The following is a 17500-nucleotide window of genomic DNA, read 5'->3' on the forward strand; positions in this document are numbered from 1 at the left end:
ATTTGCCGAAAAAGAAGATGATCAGATGTGTGGGTGACTCTTGCAAGACAAAAAAGGAGGCATAATCTTAGACAGATTTAAAAAAATGTTGTATTGAACAACGTTTGTAAGAAAAGATTAAAGTAATTTTGGTATCAGCATGTAGAGAGGTAGCAGCTTCAGTAGAAAATGATAGTGGTAGAAGTAAGAAAACTTGAAAAGAGTGCCTTACATATTGTATGAATGAGCTTTAGTTAAGAAAAAAAAAGTGCTCTAGATTGTTTATATTAGAGAAACAGCATAAAAAAGGAAGGCTAAAGCCTGATGATGATGATGATCATGATAATGATGATGATGATGATCATCATCATCAGGCTTTAGCCTTCCTATATTATGCTGTTGATGATGATCATCATCATCATCAGCTGTAATCTTAGGATATCAGCTGTAGAAAATTATAAGTGTGAGTGGAGGAACAAAATTACCCCTTTCTACTGGAATGCGCTAGAATTCTGTATGTGATTTACTTGCAAAATATGTTAAAACCTGGAGCATCATTTTCACAATTTTTGAAAAAATAGAGACTTGTATTCCAAAATTAATAGAAAAGTAAGTAACATACAGATAAAGCGAAATGCAAAATATTTGTTGAAAATATTAAAACCATTTGGAGTTGCTCTAGATAAGTTGCAGAGATATCAAACAAAAATAAGTGACACTGTTGAAATTTTTAAAGAGTTGATAAAGCTGTTATCATTTTCATCAACTGAAAAAAAATATTGGAAACTAGGTATCTTCAGACTGTTAGCGATGCTCATTTTCTTGCAAACACACTAGATCCTAGATATTTTTGATAATCTTTTTAAAAATGAAAATGAAGCTGCAATCATCTTTGCATATAAAGAGTTTAAGAACTTGTTACCAATAATATTCAAGTTAAAAACCTTATCTGCTTTAATAGAAAATATAATTTATTCAAGTAAAATGACTTATGCTTTTTTTTAATTGAAAAAGTTGACTAAATATGGCTTTTTTTTAAAAAATATTGGAGTTTAAACCATGGTTTTTTTTTTTTAATGTTTTTTTTTGCAAACCTGAAAACAATTGAAAAAGAATAACTGCAGTGTTCGATTAGAATAGGAGAAATAGTATCTAGAATACTTAAAAGATGACAAATCTGATAGAGGTTGTCTTGAGCATATAAGTCTGCCTCTGGATAGTATTTTCAGGTATTCATTATTAAGAACATCATGGTCTATAGGAACTATTTTAACCACAAGTTTGACACCCAAATTTTTTCATTTTTTAAACAACATAACCTGCTGTAGAAACTTCTATGCTATTCTCAGATAGCTGACACTAATATCTATATAAAGAACAAAGTAATATCTTGCATATTATTATCAAAAATAGAGTTTCTAAATGTTTGATAAATTTTTTCTCCCCAGAAATTAATATCTTCTCTAAGCAGACTTCCTACTACCAAATTACTTTCACTGTTGCATACTTCTAAAAGACTCACATGAAACCTACCACCACTCCTTTGTCTATACTTAGGGGTTGTCCATAAAGTACGTACGCTCATAGGGGGGAGGGGGGAGGTCTTCAAAAAGCGTACGAAAGCGTATGGGAGGGGGGGGGGGAGGGTTCAATTTAAAAGTATGTACTTCGATTTACAATTAACCAGCTAATCAATAGAAAAGTTACATTCTGACTAAAGATTCTAGTTTGCCAACATAAAAAGATGTATGGTATATGGAGTAAAGGGTATAGTTTTTCTCTATGCACACACATGTATGGGCGCCCTCAGAATTTTTTGATGTTCCAGATAGGACACTTTCACACATCGTGCAAACTCATAACTTAAGTTTGTTTATACCTATGCCAAATGAGGAGGTCTTGCAAAATATCGGGATGGCGGAGGCCTGTGAACAAAAAGCCTTAAATCGCTTACCCTCCCGACCCCCAAAATGAGAGGGGTATAAATTTTGCATGGTCATAACTTTTTTGTAATTTACAATATTTTTCTACAAAAATTAAAATCTGTTGATAAATTTAAATTTAGTTTTAGATGTTAAAGTTAAAAATTTTGCTACATATTTCCCTCACGTTTGGGCAGGAAAGGGGGGAGGCAAACGCTTTAGGGCTTTTTGTTCCCAGGCCTCCACCATCCAAATTTTTTGCAAGGCCACCTCATTTGGCATATTATCAAACTTAAGTTAGCACGATGTGTTAAAGTGTTCTATCTGGAACATCAAAAAATCGTAAGGGGGCCTATGCACACATGCCACCCCTTATATACTGGCCCTGAGTAAGACCTGAGGGCCGTGGTTGATGGGACGGAGTCACCCCCAAAAAACACGTGTCAATGGCGTCTCAAAATCTTCCAAATTTGACTGCTAGGTTTTGCTAAAATAAAAAGCTTCTTAAATTAGCAAAAGGGCACAAAATTTGCTGTTGCCCCCTCCCACTGGGTTTTACCCAGTGGGAGGGGGCAACAAAAAATTTTCAATATTTCAATATTACTGATCTCACGTAAGACCCGTTTTTTACTTATTAAAGAGGGGTGCCTGAAAAAAACGTCCACCTTAAGTATAGTTTATTTACATTTGATTCGTTATTAAAACAAAAAAAAAGGTTTACATGGATATCACCGGGAATCGAACCTGGATCTCCGTCGACTATTTACGCCGCATTAACATCTCCCCCAAATACACACTTACCTATCATGTATTTTAAATATATTTAAATTATTATTTGCATATATACTTAAAGACGTTTTTAAAATGCGCAAACAAAGAGTTTTGGGGTCGTATATAGTATCTAAGGTACCCTCCATTTTTTTTTTTAAATAAACTTTTTTATTGAGAAAAAAAAATAAAGGAGGGATGGGGGGGGGGGGTATTTGAGAAACGTACGTACTTTTAAGGGGGGGTGGGGACATAAAAGTACGCATGGCAACAGGGGGAGGGGGGTCAAATTTCAAAATTTTTGGCGTACATACTTTATGGACGACCCCTTACTAAAGTGTAGAAAAATCCAAAAGATTAACTTTGTAAAACTTGAAAAGAGAAAAAATATATAACTTTCTTCAAGCAAATCATCAATAATTCAGTTTTCAGTGGCATGTAATGCTTGTAATAAAAGCAAACAAGTTATATTGCAGCAAAAAAAAACTTAAGATACCATGTTTTTTCTAATTTATTGCTTTTTGATCTAGCGTAAAAAGTTAAGTATAGTTAATTTTTTCATTCAAACGGTTTTTAAGTTGACGTTTTCATTCAGTTTTTTCATTCGAATTATTTTGTAAAAAAAGTTAGAAAAAAACTTGGTTTAATAAATCGAATTATATTTCTTTTAGTATATTAAACTATTTTTTTTGAAAAAAAATCTCTTTGAATAGAACTAAAAAAGCTAGATCTTGGTTTAACTTTCAGCAATGCTCCTTGCTATGCCACTGGGTATTACAGACGTTGCTACAGTTATGTTTATAATTATTGAGCATTAAAATTTGTTAAAATTTTCCAATTTTTCTTTTATAATCTCAAAATTAATTAAGAGAATTTTAAAAGACCAAAGACAAAGACTTTGTTCAAATAGATTTCTTTTTAAAAAAAATTCTAAAATCAACTTGTGTATTTATAGAAAATATTAATCACGATATCGCTTTGAATAAAATGAAAATATATAAAAAGTAGTATTGCGTTTTTTATGATTTATTACTTGTTAAAATAATTTTTAGGTAAAAGCTTATGTGTCAACAACATCTAAGTTATAAATAGAGACATTAGTATGGCTAACTTTTGTGAGTCTTTAAGTATTTTAAGTAAATTAATTATTTAAGTAACTTAACTGCAGCAACTTAACTGGTTGTTTTGATTTATATTAAATAAATTAGTTTATAGGTAAATTTATTGTGATGTACTTTTAAATCAAACTAAATATAAGTTTAAAGCTTATTGGCTTCTACGCAGAGATTTAAAGTAATTTAAATTCAAAAGCACTTTATGTTAAATGAAAATTTCCGCGTAGGAGAGCAATTGTTTCTCATTTATCATCTCAAGTATCATATTTCTATTCAAAAGATAAATTTAGCGTGACATAACTTTATGACCCTAATGAAAAACTTAGACAAAAATATTTCTTTTGGTAAAATCAAAAAAAAAAAGCTAAAAAAGAAAAAAAAATTAAAAAAGAAAAAAAAAAACTAATTGCGAAGGTATGAAAAGCTATCTTGATTTGCGATCACAATATGCTTAATTCGAGCCCTGCATTAACTTAAACAGCAAGTGTAACTTCAATACAAAATACTTCCCACTAACTCAGCAACTAAAAAAAAAATTTAATCTGTGTTACTGCGACACATCTAAGATAGATACAAAACTTTTTATAGCTTAAGTGAAAGACTAAAAAAAATTTTTAAGATTAAGAAAAAATTTGTGAAAAAAAGTCTTTATAAAAATCTTAAACCTAGTAATAATGAAGAACATTTTTTTCCCGATTTGGCAATTTAATAATAATTCTATTTGATGTGGCACACTAAGTTGTGGGACATGATGTGATGTGGCACACTTACTATTAAACTATATGAAAATTTTAAATACTCTTTTAAATAAATCCTTTATATTTAGTTTCTTATTAAAATTTTTTTTGTTATTTTAACAATTAATTTTTCTAGGAAACTAATGACATAGTTGCTATTAAGAAGTTTAAAGATAGTGAAGGTTTGTTTTGAAATTTTTTTAAGTTTTTACAACAAAAGAATTTTAATATACAAAAAATATTTTTCTACAAAGTATTTTTTTTTAAACTTTTTTTTGAATTTTTTTACTACTATCCTTTAACTGTATAACTCCAAAACATGAGCTGACAATTATAATTACTGCTGGCAGAAAATAAATATATATATACATACATCCTCCTCAACTGTAGTGGTTCTCTTTGCCTTGGAGAGGTAAATAACATAAAAAAACATATTATTTTTATTAGAGTTACCTCCCTAAGGCTCCAGAAAGGGCCGCTACTGTTAAGGCTGCGCATTTTTTTGTAATTTATTTTTTTTATTTGCACTACTTAGCACTCTTTGTTTTATTTGCTCTTCTTTGTACTCCTCATACATACTTAGCCTTATCTTTAATTAATTTTATAATAATGTTTATCTTTCTTAATTGTACAATTCCATTTAAAATATAAAAAATTTAGGTTTATAAGGTGTTTTTTATATGAAAAATATGTTTAAAAACATTAGTACTTAAGTCTTAAAACTTTACTAGAAATATTAATTTTAGGTTTTAGAGTAATTTTATTATGTTATTACTGACTTCAGTTTTGATTTACAAATGTATAAATATGAAATATTTTTTAGAAAGTGACGATGTGAAACGCACAACTTTGCGTGAACTAAAAGTCCTTAGAATGTTGAAACAAGAAAATATCGTAGAACTTAGGTAATAGCTGGTGTTATATTTTTTTCAACTTGTAGTTGTATTTAAAGCTTGTCCATGCTATTTTTGTCAGATATTATACTATTTTTGTCAGATCAGGTTATCAGACAAAGTTTTTTGTCAGACAAAGTTATTTGTCAGACAAAGGTTTTTGTCAGATCAGGTTATCCTGCTACTGGTAACATGTAACCCAGTACAATCTGCTTCATGTCCTGCTGCCTTGTAGGATACGCCTTTTTAGGCAAAGGCTAGGAGATGCCAACTCCGATATAAAACACCCCCTGCCTTGGGGCTCTTGGTTGAGTAAAGGCTAGAGATGGTGTCTCGATAAAAATACTCATCTTGGGCAGATGTTAAATGCACCCAGCTACTGTTTTGTAGAAGGCCTCCTAGGCAAAGACTTAAGGGGTAAACAGATTCTATCTGTTGACCAGCCTTGCACCCCTTCTTCATCTATTAGGCTGGCGCAGATGTATTTTTAATACATTGTTTCCAGTTTAGGATGTTGAATGCTGGATCTTCTTGACTCAATGCATGGGTTTGCTTGTGTCACTGTTTTTACGACTAGGCAACTCATTCTATTATCTCTTTATGAGGGTACAGCTCTAAAACTCAGTTTTATGGTTCTGAGGCCGGCTGGTAGTCAGGTTTCCCGAACTCTGTGGTAGCTCTCAGAGAGGCTGATTCCATCAACAGCTGAAAAATATCAAAGTATTAACAGTGCCATGTTGCGCATGGATGGTGTCCCTGTTTGTACTTTTGGTGTGCATTGCGGAGGCCACATTTGGAGCCCTTTGTTACGGCTTAGGGTTTATTAGTAGTAATGAGGCAATTGCTTGGGCTATTAAACGGTGTTCTGAGTACTATCTATGCTTTGAGTCAAGTTCTTCAAACTAATTTAAAAATGAATAAAGTACCAAAAACTATAAAACACAAAAAACCATCATCATCACCAAGTTCTCTAAACCTATCATTCACTAATATTCGTGGTCTTCGAAGTAACTTTTCTTCTGTTGAGTCTTATCTCTTGCAAAGTTCACCAGACCTACTTGCTCTTTGTGAGACTAATTTGAGTTCAGCTGTCTCATCTTGTGATCTTAGTGTTGATGGTTATCTTCCTCTGATTCGTAAAGACTCCAATAGTCACATGCTTGGCCTGGGCATTTACATTCGTAAGAATTCACCTGTTTGTCGTGAAACTAGGTTTGAATCCACAGACTATTCTTTCATGTGTTTCCGTTTAGCACCACTTCACTCTATTGCCTTTCTCTTTGTTCTATATCGCTCTCCTTCATCTCAAGACTGCACTCTTTTTGATGTTATTTCTGATCATATTGACCAAGCCCTCTCTCTTTATCCATCAGCTAATATAGTTGTTGTCGGTGACTTTAATGCTCACCACTCTGAATGGCTTGGCTCTAGTGTCAGTGACTCTGCAGGCATTAAAGCCCACAACTTTTGCCTTTCTCAATCCTTAACTCAAATAGTCAACTTTCCAACTCGCTTTTCTGACAACCCTAATCATTTACCTTCTCTACTTGACTTATGTCTTGTTTCTGATCCTAGTCAGTGCTCAGTTTCTCCACATTCACCCTTAGGTGCTTCTGATCACAGTTTGATCTCTTTAAAACTAATATCTCATTCTTTTTCATCACCTGAATCCCCCTATTATCGAACCTCTTACAACTACAGTAAAGCTGACTGGGATTCTTTCCGTGATTTTCTTCGTGATGGCCCTTGGGTAGAAATCTTTCAACTTCCTGTCGACAAATGTGCTTCTTACATAACTTCGTGGATTCAGGCTGGCATGGAATCTTTTATTCCCTCTCAACGATTCCAGGTCAAGCCTCACTCTCCTCCATGGTTTTCCTCACACTGTGCTGCTGCGATTGCCAATCGAAACCGTTACTTCCATATTTATCAGCAAAACAATTCTCCAGAAAACAGACGTCTGTTTATTACTGCTAGAAACAACTGTAAAAAGGTTTTGTCTAACACCAAAACCCGCTATTCTCAGGTCATGAAATCTCGTATCTCATCTCAAAAATTAGGCTCTCGTGACTTCTGGAGAATCTTTAATAATATCAATAATAAGGGCAAATCTATAATTCCACCTCTCTTGTATGGTTCAGACTTTGTCACCTCACCTAAAGACAAAGCCGAACTGTTTGCTAAAAACTTTTCATCAATATCATCTCTTGATTCCACTAATTGCGTTCTACCTGATATTGCCAACAAACAGGTTGATCCATTGCTTGACATTCATATCACTCCAGCATCTGTATCTAAAGTGATCTCCTGCCTAGACTCTTCTACAGCTTGTGGCCCAGACAACATACCTGTTATTGTCTTGCAGAAGTGTTCTCCGGAGCTGTCGTCTATACTCTCAAAACTATTCAACAAGTGCTTATCAGAGTCTTGTTTTCCAGCCTGCTGGAAAGCCGCATCTATTATCCCTATCTTCAAAAATTCTGGGGAGCGTTCTGATTCGTCTAACTACCGTCCCATAAGTCTTCTTCCTATCATAAGCAAGGTTTTTGAATCTTTAATTAACAAACACTTAATTTCTCATCTTGAATCTAATAACTTACTTTCTGACCATCAATATGGATTTCGATCTTCTCGTTCTACAGCTGATTTGCTAACAGTAATAACTGACAGGTTTTATCGTGCATTAGATGAAGGTGGAGAGGTTAAGGCCATCGCTCTTGACATTTCAAAAGTGTTTGATAAAGTTTGGCATGCTGGTCTTCTCCATAAGCTTTCTTCTTATGGTGTATCCGGCAACATCTTTAAGATCATTGAATCCTTCCTTTCCAATCGTAGCATAAAAGTTGTCCTCGATGGACAACACTCTTCTTCTTATTCTGTAACTTCAGGGGTTCCTCAAGGTTCTATCCTTGGCCCTATACTCTTTTTAATTTACATTAACGATCTTCCAGATATTCTCACATCTAAGGTGGCATTGTTTGCTGATGATACTACCATTTATTCTTGTCGTGATAAGAAACCAACACCCTCTGATTGCCTGGAGGGGGCATTTGAGCTTGAAAAGGATCTCACTTCTGCTACAGCATTGGGCTCACAGTGGCTGGTGAACTTTAATTCAGATAAAACTCAATTTTTTTCAGCCAATCGTTATCGCAATAATTTAGATCTTCCTATATTTATGAACGGTGATGTACTCGATGAGTCACCTACTCTTCATCTTCTAGGATTAACTCTTACTTCCAATCTTTCTTGGAAACCATATATCAAATCGGTTGCAAAATTAGCATCTGCTAAGGTTGCATCTCTTTATCGAGCTCGCCACTTTCTTACTCTGGATTCTATTCTCTATCTCTATAAATCTCAAATCCGGCCTTGTATGGAATACTGTTGCCATATCTGGGGCGGATCTTCTAATGATGTCCTTTCTCTTTTAGACAAGGTGCAAAAATGCATTGTAAACATAGTTGGACCTGCTCTTGCAGCCAACCTCCAACCATTGTCACATCGTCGTAATGTTGCTTCTCTTTCTCTTTTCTACAAATACTATAATGGGCACTGCTCTAAAGAGCTAGCGTCTCTTGTGCCATCTACTAAAATTCATTCTCGTGTTACTCGTCATTCAATTAAGTGTCATCCTTTTTCTGTGACTGTTCCTAAGTGCTCCAAAAACGCTTATTCGTCTAGTTTTTTTCCTCGAACATCAGTTCTTTGGAATTCGCTTCCTTCATCTTGCTTTCCTGATTCATATAATTTGCAATCTTTTAAATCGTCTGTCAATCGTTATCTTGCTCTACAACCTTCATCTTTTCTCTTACAGTAACTTCCAACTTTAATTAGTGGCTGCTTGCAGCCTTGTTGGAAGCGAAGATGTTTAAAAAAAAAAAAAAAAAAAAAAATTTAGAGCAGCTCTTTTGATATCAGTTTGCTATAAAGGATATTTTTTTTAAATTATAAATACTTAGATAGTTATGGTTTACATGCTTATCAAATTGCTCATAATTTCTTATTTTAATGCTTATTACTTTAATGTGCTTTGTTCCTTGATATTTTTAGAGTTTATTTATTAAAATTTTTTATCAATTTCAAGAAAATTTATATTTGATTAAACATTTATTTAGGGAATCATTTCGAAAGCAAGGGAAGTTATATTTGATTAAACATTTATTTAGGGAATCATTTCGAAAGCGAGGGAAGTTATATTTGATTAAACATTTTTTTAGGGAGTCATTTCGAAAGCGAGGGAATTTATATTTGATTAAACATTTATTTAGGGAATCATTTCGAAAGCGAGGGAAGTTATATTTGATTAAACATTTATTTAGGGAAACATTTCGAAAGCGAGGGAAGTTATATTTGATTAAACATTTATTTAGGGAATCATTTCGAAAGCGAGGGAAGTTATATTTGATTAAACATTTTTTTAGGGAGTCATTTCGAAAGCGAGGGAATTTATATTTGATTAAACATTTATTTAGGGAATCATTTCGAAAGCGAGGGAAGTTATATTTGATTAAACATTTATTTAGGGAATCATTTCGAAAGCGAGGGAAGTTATATTTGATTAAACATTTATTTAGGGAATCATTTCGAAAGCGAGGGAAGTTATATTTGGTCTTTGAATATGTAGAAAAGGTATTAAAATGAATTATTTTTAAAAATATTTAGAAATATAATTATTTAATTATTATTGTCAGTTTCTTTTTGTTCTGTTTAAGGTGATTCACACCATTCTATTAACTTACTAAAACTTTAATTTCATACTTATTCTATATCAGATTCTATAAATGCACTTCTTACTGCCTTAAGATTTACTTTGTGACTTTTGTGATGGTTTTTATGCTATTGACTTTTATTTCTGCCTAAAACTGTGCCTACTATATAATATACTAAATATCCTAGCAGGCACGGATGCTTTTATTTCCTCTCATTAACTTTAAATCAAGTCTAACAATATAGCATGATTCTTTCATCTTAGAGCGATTCTCGTTTCTCATTTCAAAAATTCTCATTTCATAAAAGTGATTCTCATTTCAAAAAAGATTCTCATTTCAAAAAAGTGAGGCAAAAAAGTAAACTTGTTAAAGTTCATTATCAGATTACTAAATCTTATTTCTTAAAATTTAATTGGGAAACAACTACACTCTTCTTGTTAATCCAGAGAAACAGGTTAATACATTTTTAGTTTTTTAAACAAAATCAAAGATTTTTAGAGCTTTTTGATCAAATCTTTAGTAGCTAAAGTTATTTCTCATAAATTCTTAAACATCTTGTTAAACATCTTGTTAAACATCTTGTGGTCGTGATATCTTTCCTGTCACAGTCTTACAAAAGTGTTCTCCAGAAGTCTATTTAATACTCTCTCTGATATCTTGTCTTAAGTTCAATAACTCTTTGATGATCAATACAAATTTCCATCCTAATGTTCTACTGTTGACTTGTGGTATTGGGTTCTATTGTGTATTAGATTGAAGCAGTGAGTGTAATAACAATGTATCTATTATACTATATAGATAGATACATTGATGCTATTTATTCACTACATGCAAATACTATTGAAAGGCATAGGCTGTTGCTTTTCATATATTAAAAACTTTAGATAATATCTTGAAAGTGATTTCTAAGAGTGATAGGCAATGGATTGCAATGGTTGGTGAATTTAACCAAAATAAAACTCAGAAAAAGATTAAGCATGGTACTTCCAAATAAACAGATTGAGTGCTTCCAGAGGCAGGTGTAAATTTGAACCTTGAATCTCTTGATTGTGAGCTGATATATGTATACATATTATAGATAGATACATTATTGGGGTCTCTACCTCTTAAGTCTTAAAGATCTTCTTAATATTGTATATAGCCAAACATTCTAGGTGAATGTATTGTGGCCCTAAAGATGGAGTTTCACCTATGCTATTCCACTACTTAAATCTTAATGGATCTTACATCACCAATATTTTTCATTATCTTTCAGTCCTTATCATTTTTGTTTATATATATATATATATATAAATAGATTTTTTAATTATATTTTGCATTATGCATTAGGTTTTCTTTATATATATATATATATATATATATATATATATATATATATATATATATATATATATATATATATATATATATATATATATATATATATATAAAGTATCATTTTTTTAATAATTAAAATAGTTTCTATTTAACATCATCTATTTAAAATTTTATGATATTAAATAAGGAACTAAAAAAACAGTTTTTATATTAACTAGTGACCAGCCCTTTGAATTAGAAAAAATTAATTCAGCAATATATTAATTGGCATTATGTTGGAGCAAAATTTTTGAAACAAAGGTTTCACCATAACAACATAGAAACAAATGGCAAAAAATTGCAGGCCTTAGACACTGAGTGCTGATTACTGATTTTCTGAATGTTGATGAATTCCTAGAGCAGACTAGTGACACAGTCTTCAAACTTTGAACATAAAAAAATTAAAGAGGGAAAAATTTAGTGAATAAATAGCATCAGGAAACACCTGATGCTATTTATTCACGAAATACAAATATTATTGAAATTAAAAAAAAACTTTTTTGACCTTTTGATATACAAAATACTAGTTTTTTATTTGATCAGCAGAATAGGGACCATCATTTAATAGTTTTCAATATTTAATAAGAAATTCGGAAATTTGTTATAGAGATAATTTTTTTATTATAAAGCAAATCATTATTTAGTTTTTTTACATTGTACTTTATTGTTAAAAAACTGTTAAATATACAATTTGTAGAAGGTTAAAAACTGAGAAGGTTATGAAGTGAGAAGGTGATGTTTCTGATCTATATAAAAAATCTGAAGCTGCTCTTTATAATGTAAAAAGACAGATTAGAGAAAGAGTGATAAAAAAAGAGCAAAGTTAAAATTTGTAGACAAGTAGACAATAAACAGTAAAAACTTAGCAGATAAACATTTTCTGGAGGACTTTTATTTTACAGTATTTATTTGGGTTAGTTTTTTTTCTTCTTTCAACATGTTTAAAAAGTTATTTTAAATGCTACAATCATTTTTCTTTTCAGCATGTTTGAAAATTTTAAATGTTACAATCACTAAAATAAAGATGAAATAAGAGTTAAATTAAATTTAAGAAATTTGAAACTAAAGGAATGAGATAAAAAGGTAATATTATAATACATAAAAAAATAGAACCTATCAACAGCTTTTTAATAGTTTCTATTATATTTTAGCTTAAAAAACTCTTTGTGTTCTATTTAATGAAGTATTTGGGTTGATCCAAAATCTGTCATGAATATGGACATTTTAACCGTTGACAAAGAAACTTAATTTTAAAATGATACAGAAAAAAAAGAATGGCACAAAGAATAAGCAAGAATATTCTTATTCTAACTTAATTCAGAAATGAAGGATAGTGAAGGAAGTGAGTATGAGGAAATAAGATTTGTGACAAGTTTGCATTACTTGATTGTACTGAAGGTAAATTTTTTAAACACTAAACCATTATACATACCGAATGTTATGTAAAGCAACTGATTGCTTTAAAATTAGGAGCCATTATGCACGTTTTATTTTTAATGTAGTTTTAATGATTGAACCCTCAAGTTTTGAAACAAGTTAAAAAAAAACAAGATGTTGTACTGGTAAATGATGTTGAGGCTGTGGTAAAGCGCTTGGCATATAAGAAAATGAATTTTGAAGCCGTGTTAAAGCGATTGCCATATAAGAAAATGATTTGGATGCTATGGTAAAGCGCTTGCCATATAAGAAAATGATTTTGAAGGTGTGGTAGCGCTTGCCATGTAAGAAATTGGCACAGTGCTAAAATGCCTCATATCATTGCAAGTACTACACTTAATCAGTTTCTTCATGCGGTAAACCTTGTTCATCAAGGTTTAAAGTTGTGACTATGGAAAGGGGTATAAAAACAATTTTGAGAAAAGAATGAACAGCATCCTTGACTATAGTGGCTTCCTAGGTTTTGGGCAGGTGAATATACTTAGAGTATAAAAATTTTTTTGATTATATTGCACCAAATAATATGTGATATTGCAAAAGAGTTTTGGTCTCTTAGACTATTGCATACTTTTTACCAGTTCTGAGAGCTGTTGTAAATAATGATGAAAGAATTAAAGATGATATTAGTTGTGATGAAGTGTATTTCATAAAAACATGTTAAGTTCTTACATCTTACATAAAACCATCTACATCTTACATCTTACATAAAAACAAATTAAGTTCTTATATCTAATTCTTAAGAAGCAGTCAACCAGTATGTTTAAATCATCCAAGACATTTTGAAAAAGCAAATTACTCTAAACATTTACGTATGTAAGATATTTTCTTATTTCAAGTATAATAACTTATATACTTATTTATCATATTATTATATATTTAATATATATAAAAAATTATTATTATGTCAGAGTTCAGATTAAAAAGATGTGAAATTTAAAATCAGAATTATATAGAATACAAAGATTTATTTAAAACAAAAAAAATCTTTTTTATTTAAAAAGCAAAATCATATTTTGCAAGTTCATTGAGAAAGATGAACTGTATCATTATCTCCATTGTTGTCTCATCTTTGTAAAAATTTTCTAACAACTCTATATGATCAATCAGTTACTCTTCCTAGTATACTGTTTCACATGCAGACATGTTTATTAAAAAGAACAGCATTGAATGATTATACAAATTATTTTTAATTGTTTGTTTTTATTTCAACTGCCTGAAAGTAGGAATTTAAAATTAGGAAAATTAGTTGTTTTTTTTAGTTGTTTAAAAGTAAAATTTTGAAATTTGAAATTAATTAATTTTTAATATTTTAATAGTTGAAATAAGGAAAATTAATTATTATTTTTATTTTATAAAAGTAAGAGTTTCAAATTAGAAAATGAATTCTTCTTTAATTGCCTAAAAGTTTATAAAAATGACATCAACTGTCTATTTGTAAAACTTACAATTTTTAGAATATGCTTGAGTGTTTAGAGAAGATGCCGAGTGGAGTTCCATTAGTTCAATTGAAGTAAGTAGTAGTAATATGGAGATTTTTATTCCTTCATTTTGAAAACTGAAAACATATTTTTAAATATTTTTTGATTTAATAATAACTTCTATAGATTAATGTACTAAATCATTTTTTAAAACAAATTTGTAATAAACATTTTTCTTTATATATGTATATATATGTGTATATATATATATATATATATATATATATATATATATATATATATATACATACATACATACATACATACAGGTCTTGGCAGGAAGCGAGAGCTTTAGTTCTCATTCTTGCCCACACTTCCCTAAAACAGTTTACGGGAGCAATTTACGGCCCTTGCAAAAGTATAATTTTTTCTCTCAAAAGTATAATTATAATTGTAACTAAAATGAAAAACACAAAGTCATTTTTATAATAAAAAAATCATTTTATTGCATAATAAACTGCTATGCTTTTTAAAAGGCACACACAAAAAAAAAAATTAAAAAGGGATGCAGATTTAAATACAACTGTTTTTGATAAGATTGGACTGTTTGATAAATAAAAAATTATTACACTCTAAATTATATTGATAAAATATGAAATTATTTAACTGATAAAAAATAAAATTATGTTTGTTTATGCAATACAATGATCGCAAAAAGTGACCAACAGAGCTGACCATTTACGTAGACCTGGGAGATGTGAATAAAGAAGTAGATTGTAGATGATGTCATTGGGTAAAAATCATGAATGAATATAAAGACTATTTTGTAGGAGGAATAAAACTAGGGGGCTACAAGGAGAGGGTGAACAATAACTCATGCTCTATTCATCCTAAGCAATTGATAAATAATGGTCTATGAGGGAACAAGTATGTATAAACCCGTAGGTGTATTGATGGCTGTTATGACTAAAAATGTCATACAATATAAAATGATAAAATAGAATAAATAAAAAGATGGTAATCAATAATGGTACAGGCAACATAAAAAGAAAAAACAACATATGTGTGGATCTACAAGGTTCGAACTCTGAATCTCCAGATTATGATGCAACGCACTAACCACTACGCTATAGTGTCGATATGTATATGCGAAAAAAATGTTTATTAGATTTGTATAATTAATATACTGAACATTAAAAAATAGAAAACTGACAAATATCTGTGTATCAGCAGAATATTTAAATATCGTGTATAAAATAAATATATTATAAAAAGCTACTAAAGCGTAAAAAGATATGGGTACAAGAGGTAAAACAATAGATTAAAAAATGTTGGTGCCATGATAACCAATCAGAGTTAAGTAGTGGATAATGGTGATCCCCCTCCTCAAAAATGCACTGCGATCACCAATGACGTTTCGGAGACCCCGAGACCTGCACTAACGCTACTCGTCAGGGGCGTGTCCTTGCAACAGATCTCACCGCCTGCACTCTATATCATGCTAGTCAATATTGCAATATAACAGGACTACACTACAAAAGCCAAAAATCCCAATCCTTATCCCAGTTTTTAATATAGCTCCAACATTCTTGGAGATCTTGTGAGGGTGGTAAGGGATGCGCGTGGTGTGGCTGTAAATGTGTGTATAAATACACGCACTTGTAACATAAAAATATACAAATATCCCAACATATATACATACATAAATAATTATATATATACATGCACACATACATACATACATACATACATACATACATACATACATACATACATACATACATACATACATACATACATACATACATACATACATACACACATACATACATACATGCATATATACATATATACATTCATACATACACATATCCATACATACATACATACATACATACATACATACATACATACATACATACATACATACATACATACATACATACATACATACATACATACATACATACATACATACATACGTATATACATGCATACATACATACATACATACATACATACATACATACATACATACATACATACATACATACATACATACATACATACATACATACATACATATATACATACATAAATACACATAAACATATATATATATACAAAATAGTGACAATAAAGCATATAGAATAGTGACAATGACAACAAAATAAATAATAAGCAGCAGCTAGCACATAGTACTTCAAAGTGACTTACCATTTTTATGATCACGATATGCCAAATATATGTCTAATCTATGTATATATATATGTATATAAAACAATCCAAGAATTCACGACTAATGATAGTAACGATATGAACTAGGATAAAACAGTAGTACGTGGTGAAGGTATACAAACGTAATGTAAAATTTAGTAACATAAATACTCCAGGGAACATAAATCTCACCTGAGAGATGGAGACTCCTAACTGAAAATAGTAAGGTAATAGCAAATTTATAGATAGACAACTCAAGATAGCCAGCTAATACACAATATAATTAGTGGATACACCAGAGATGAAAAATAAATCAATACATAGAGTGAATTTTAATTAATCAGTACCTAGCGGGCTGAAAAATTGAGTTAAAAAACAAAGATTGTTTACATGATAACCATAAGAACGCTACAGAAGACTGTATAGTGCAAAACTAGAACAAACTGACTTATCGACGGCTAATCTACCACTTAATGGATGGTAAAAGTAATAAACAAATGGATCTGTCTCATAAAGAACGCATGTTACACGTTATCTGTTTCTGTCTTATTATGAGGTGTACCGTATCTAAAAAGTATATTGCATAGGTTGGTCGCGTCCTCCGTGGCTTAATGAAGTAATATCTCTATAGCATGTTTATCCTAGTTAAGTGTGTAAATCATGTCTAGTATTTTTATGTAATTATGTCTAGGCCTGCTAGTTAAAGGGGTATTTGTAAAAGCCTTGTTGTGTATTCTGATGTATCTATCAAGGTCGAACGAGTAATAATATAACAATTAGTCCTTATTGAATTATCATTTAATAAAGTAAAAAACATGAACAACATAGTAATACATAGAAAATATACCATATTTTTGTGTAAAATAATTAAAAATACAAAATTGTAACATGTGGGTGGGGGCTGAAGTACATTCTACCGGCTAAATATGAACTAGAGCAAACAGTG

At 30.7% G+C, this 17500-nt stretch overlaps 1 protein-coding gene across 6 annotated transcripts in view; it reads left to right on the forward strand.

Annotated features, from left to right (window-relative positions):
* The window catches only part of LOC100201459 (cyclin-dependent kinase-like 4), a 48623-nt gene that overhangs the window by 6186 nt on the left and 24937 nt on the right, over window positions 1-17500 (forward strand). For 4 of the 6 annotated variants that reach the window (XM_065812693.1, XM_065812695.1, XM_065812694.1 and 1 more), the window contains exons 3-6: window positions 4658-4703; window positions 5345-5426; window positions 9992-10046; window positions 14374-14429. In XM_065812693.1, the coding sequence (XP_065668765.1) occupies window positions 4658-4703; window positions 5345-5426; window positions 9992-10046; window positions 14374-14429 (239 nt within the window). Of the gene's footprint in view, window positions 1-4657; window positions 4704-5344; window positions 5427-9532; window positions 10047-14373; window positions 14430-17500 lie in introns of all 6 variants that reach the window. The other 2 variants (XM_065812691.1, XM_065812692.1) reach the window with 1 other exon arrangement.

This window comes from Hydra vulgaris, chromosome 12 (assembly GCF_038396675.1).
Source record: "Hydra vulgaris chromosome 12, alternate assembly HydraT2T_AEP".
Classification (NCBI taxonomy): domain Eukaryota; kingdom Metazoa; phylum Cnidaria; class Hydrozoa; order Anthoathecata; family Hydridae; genus Hydra; species Hydra vulgaris.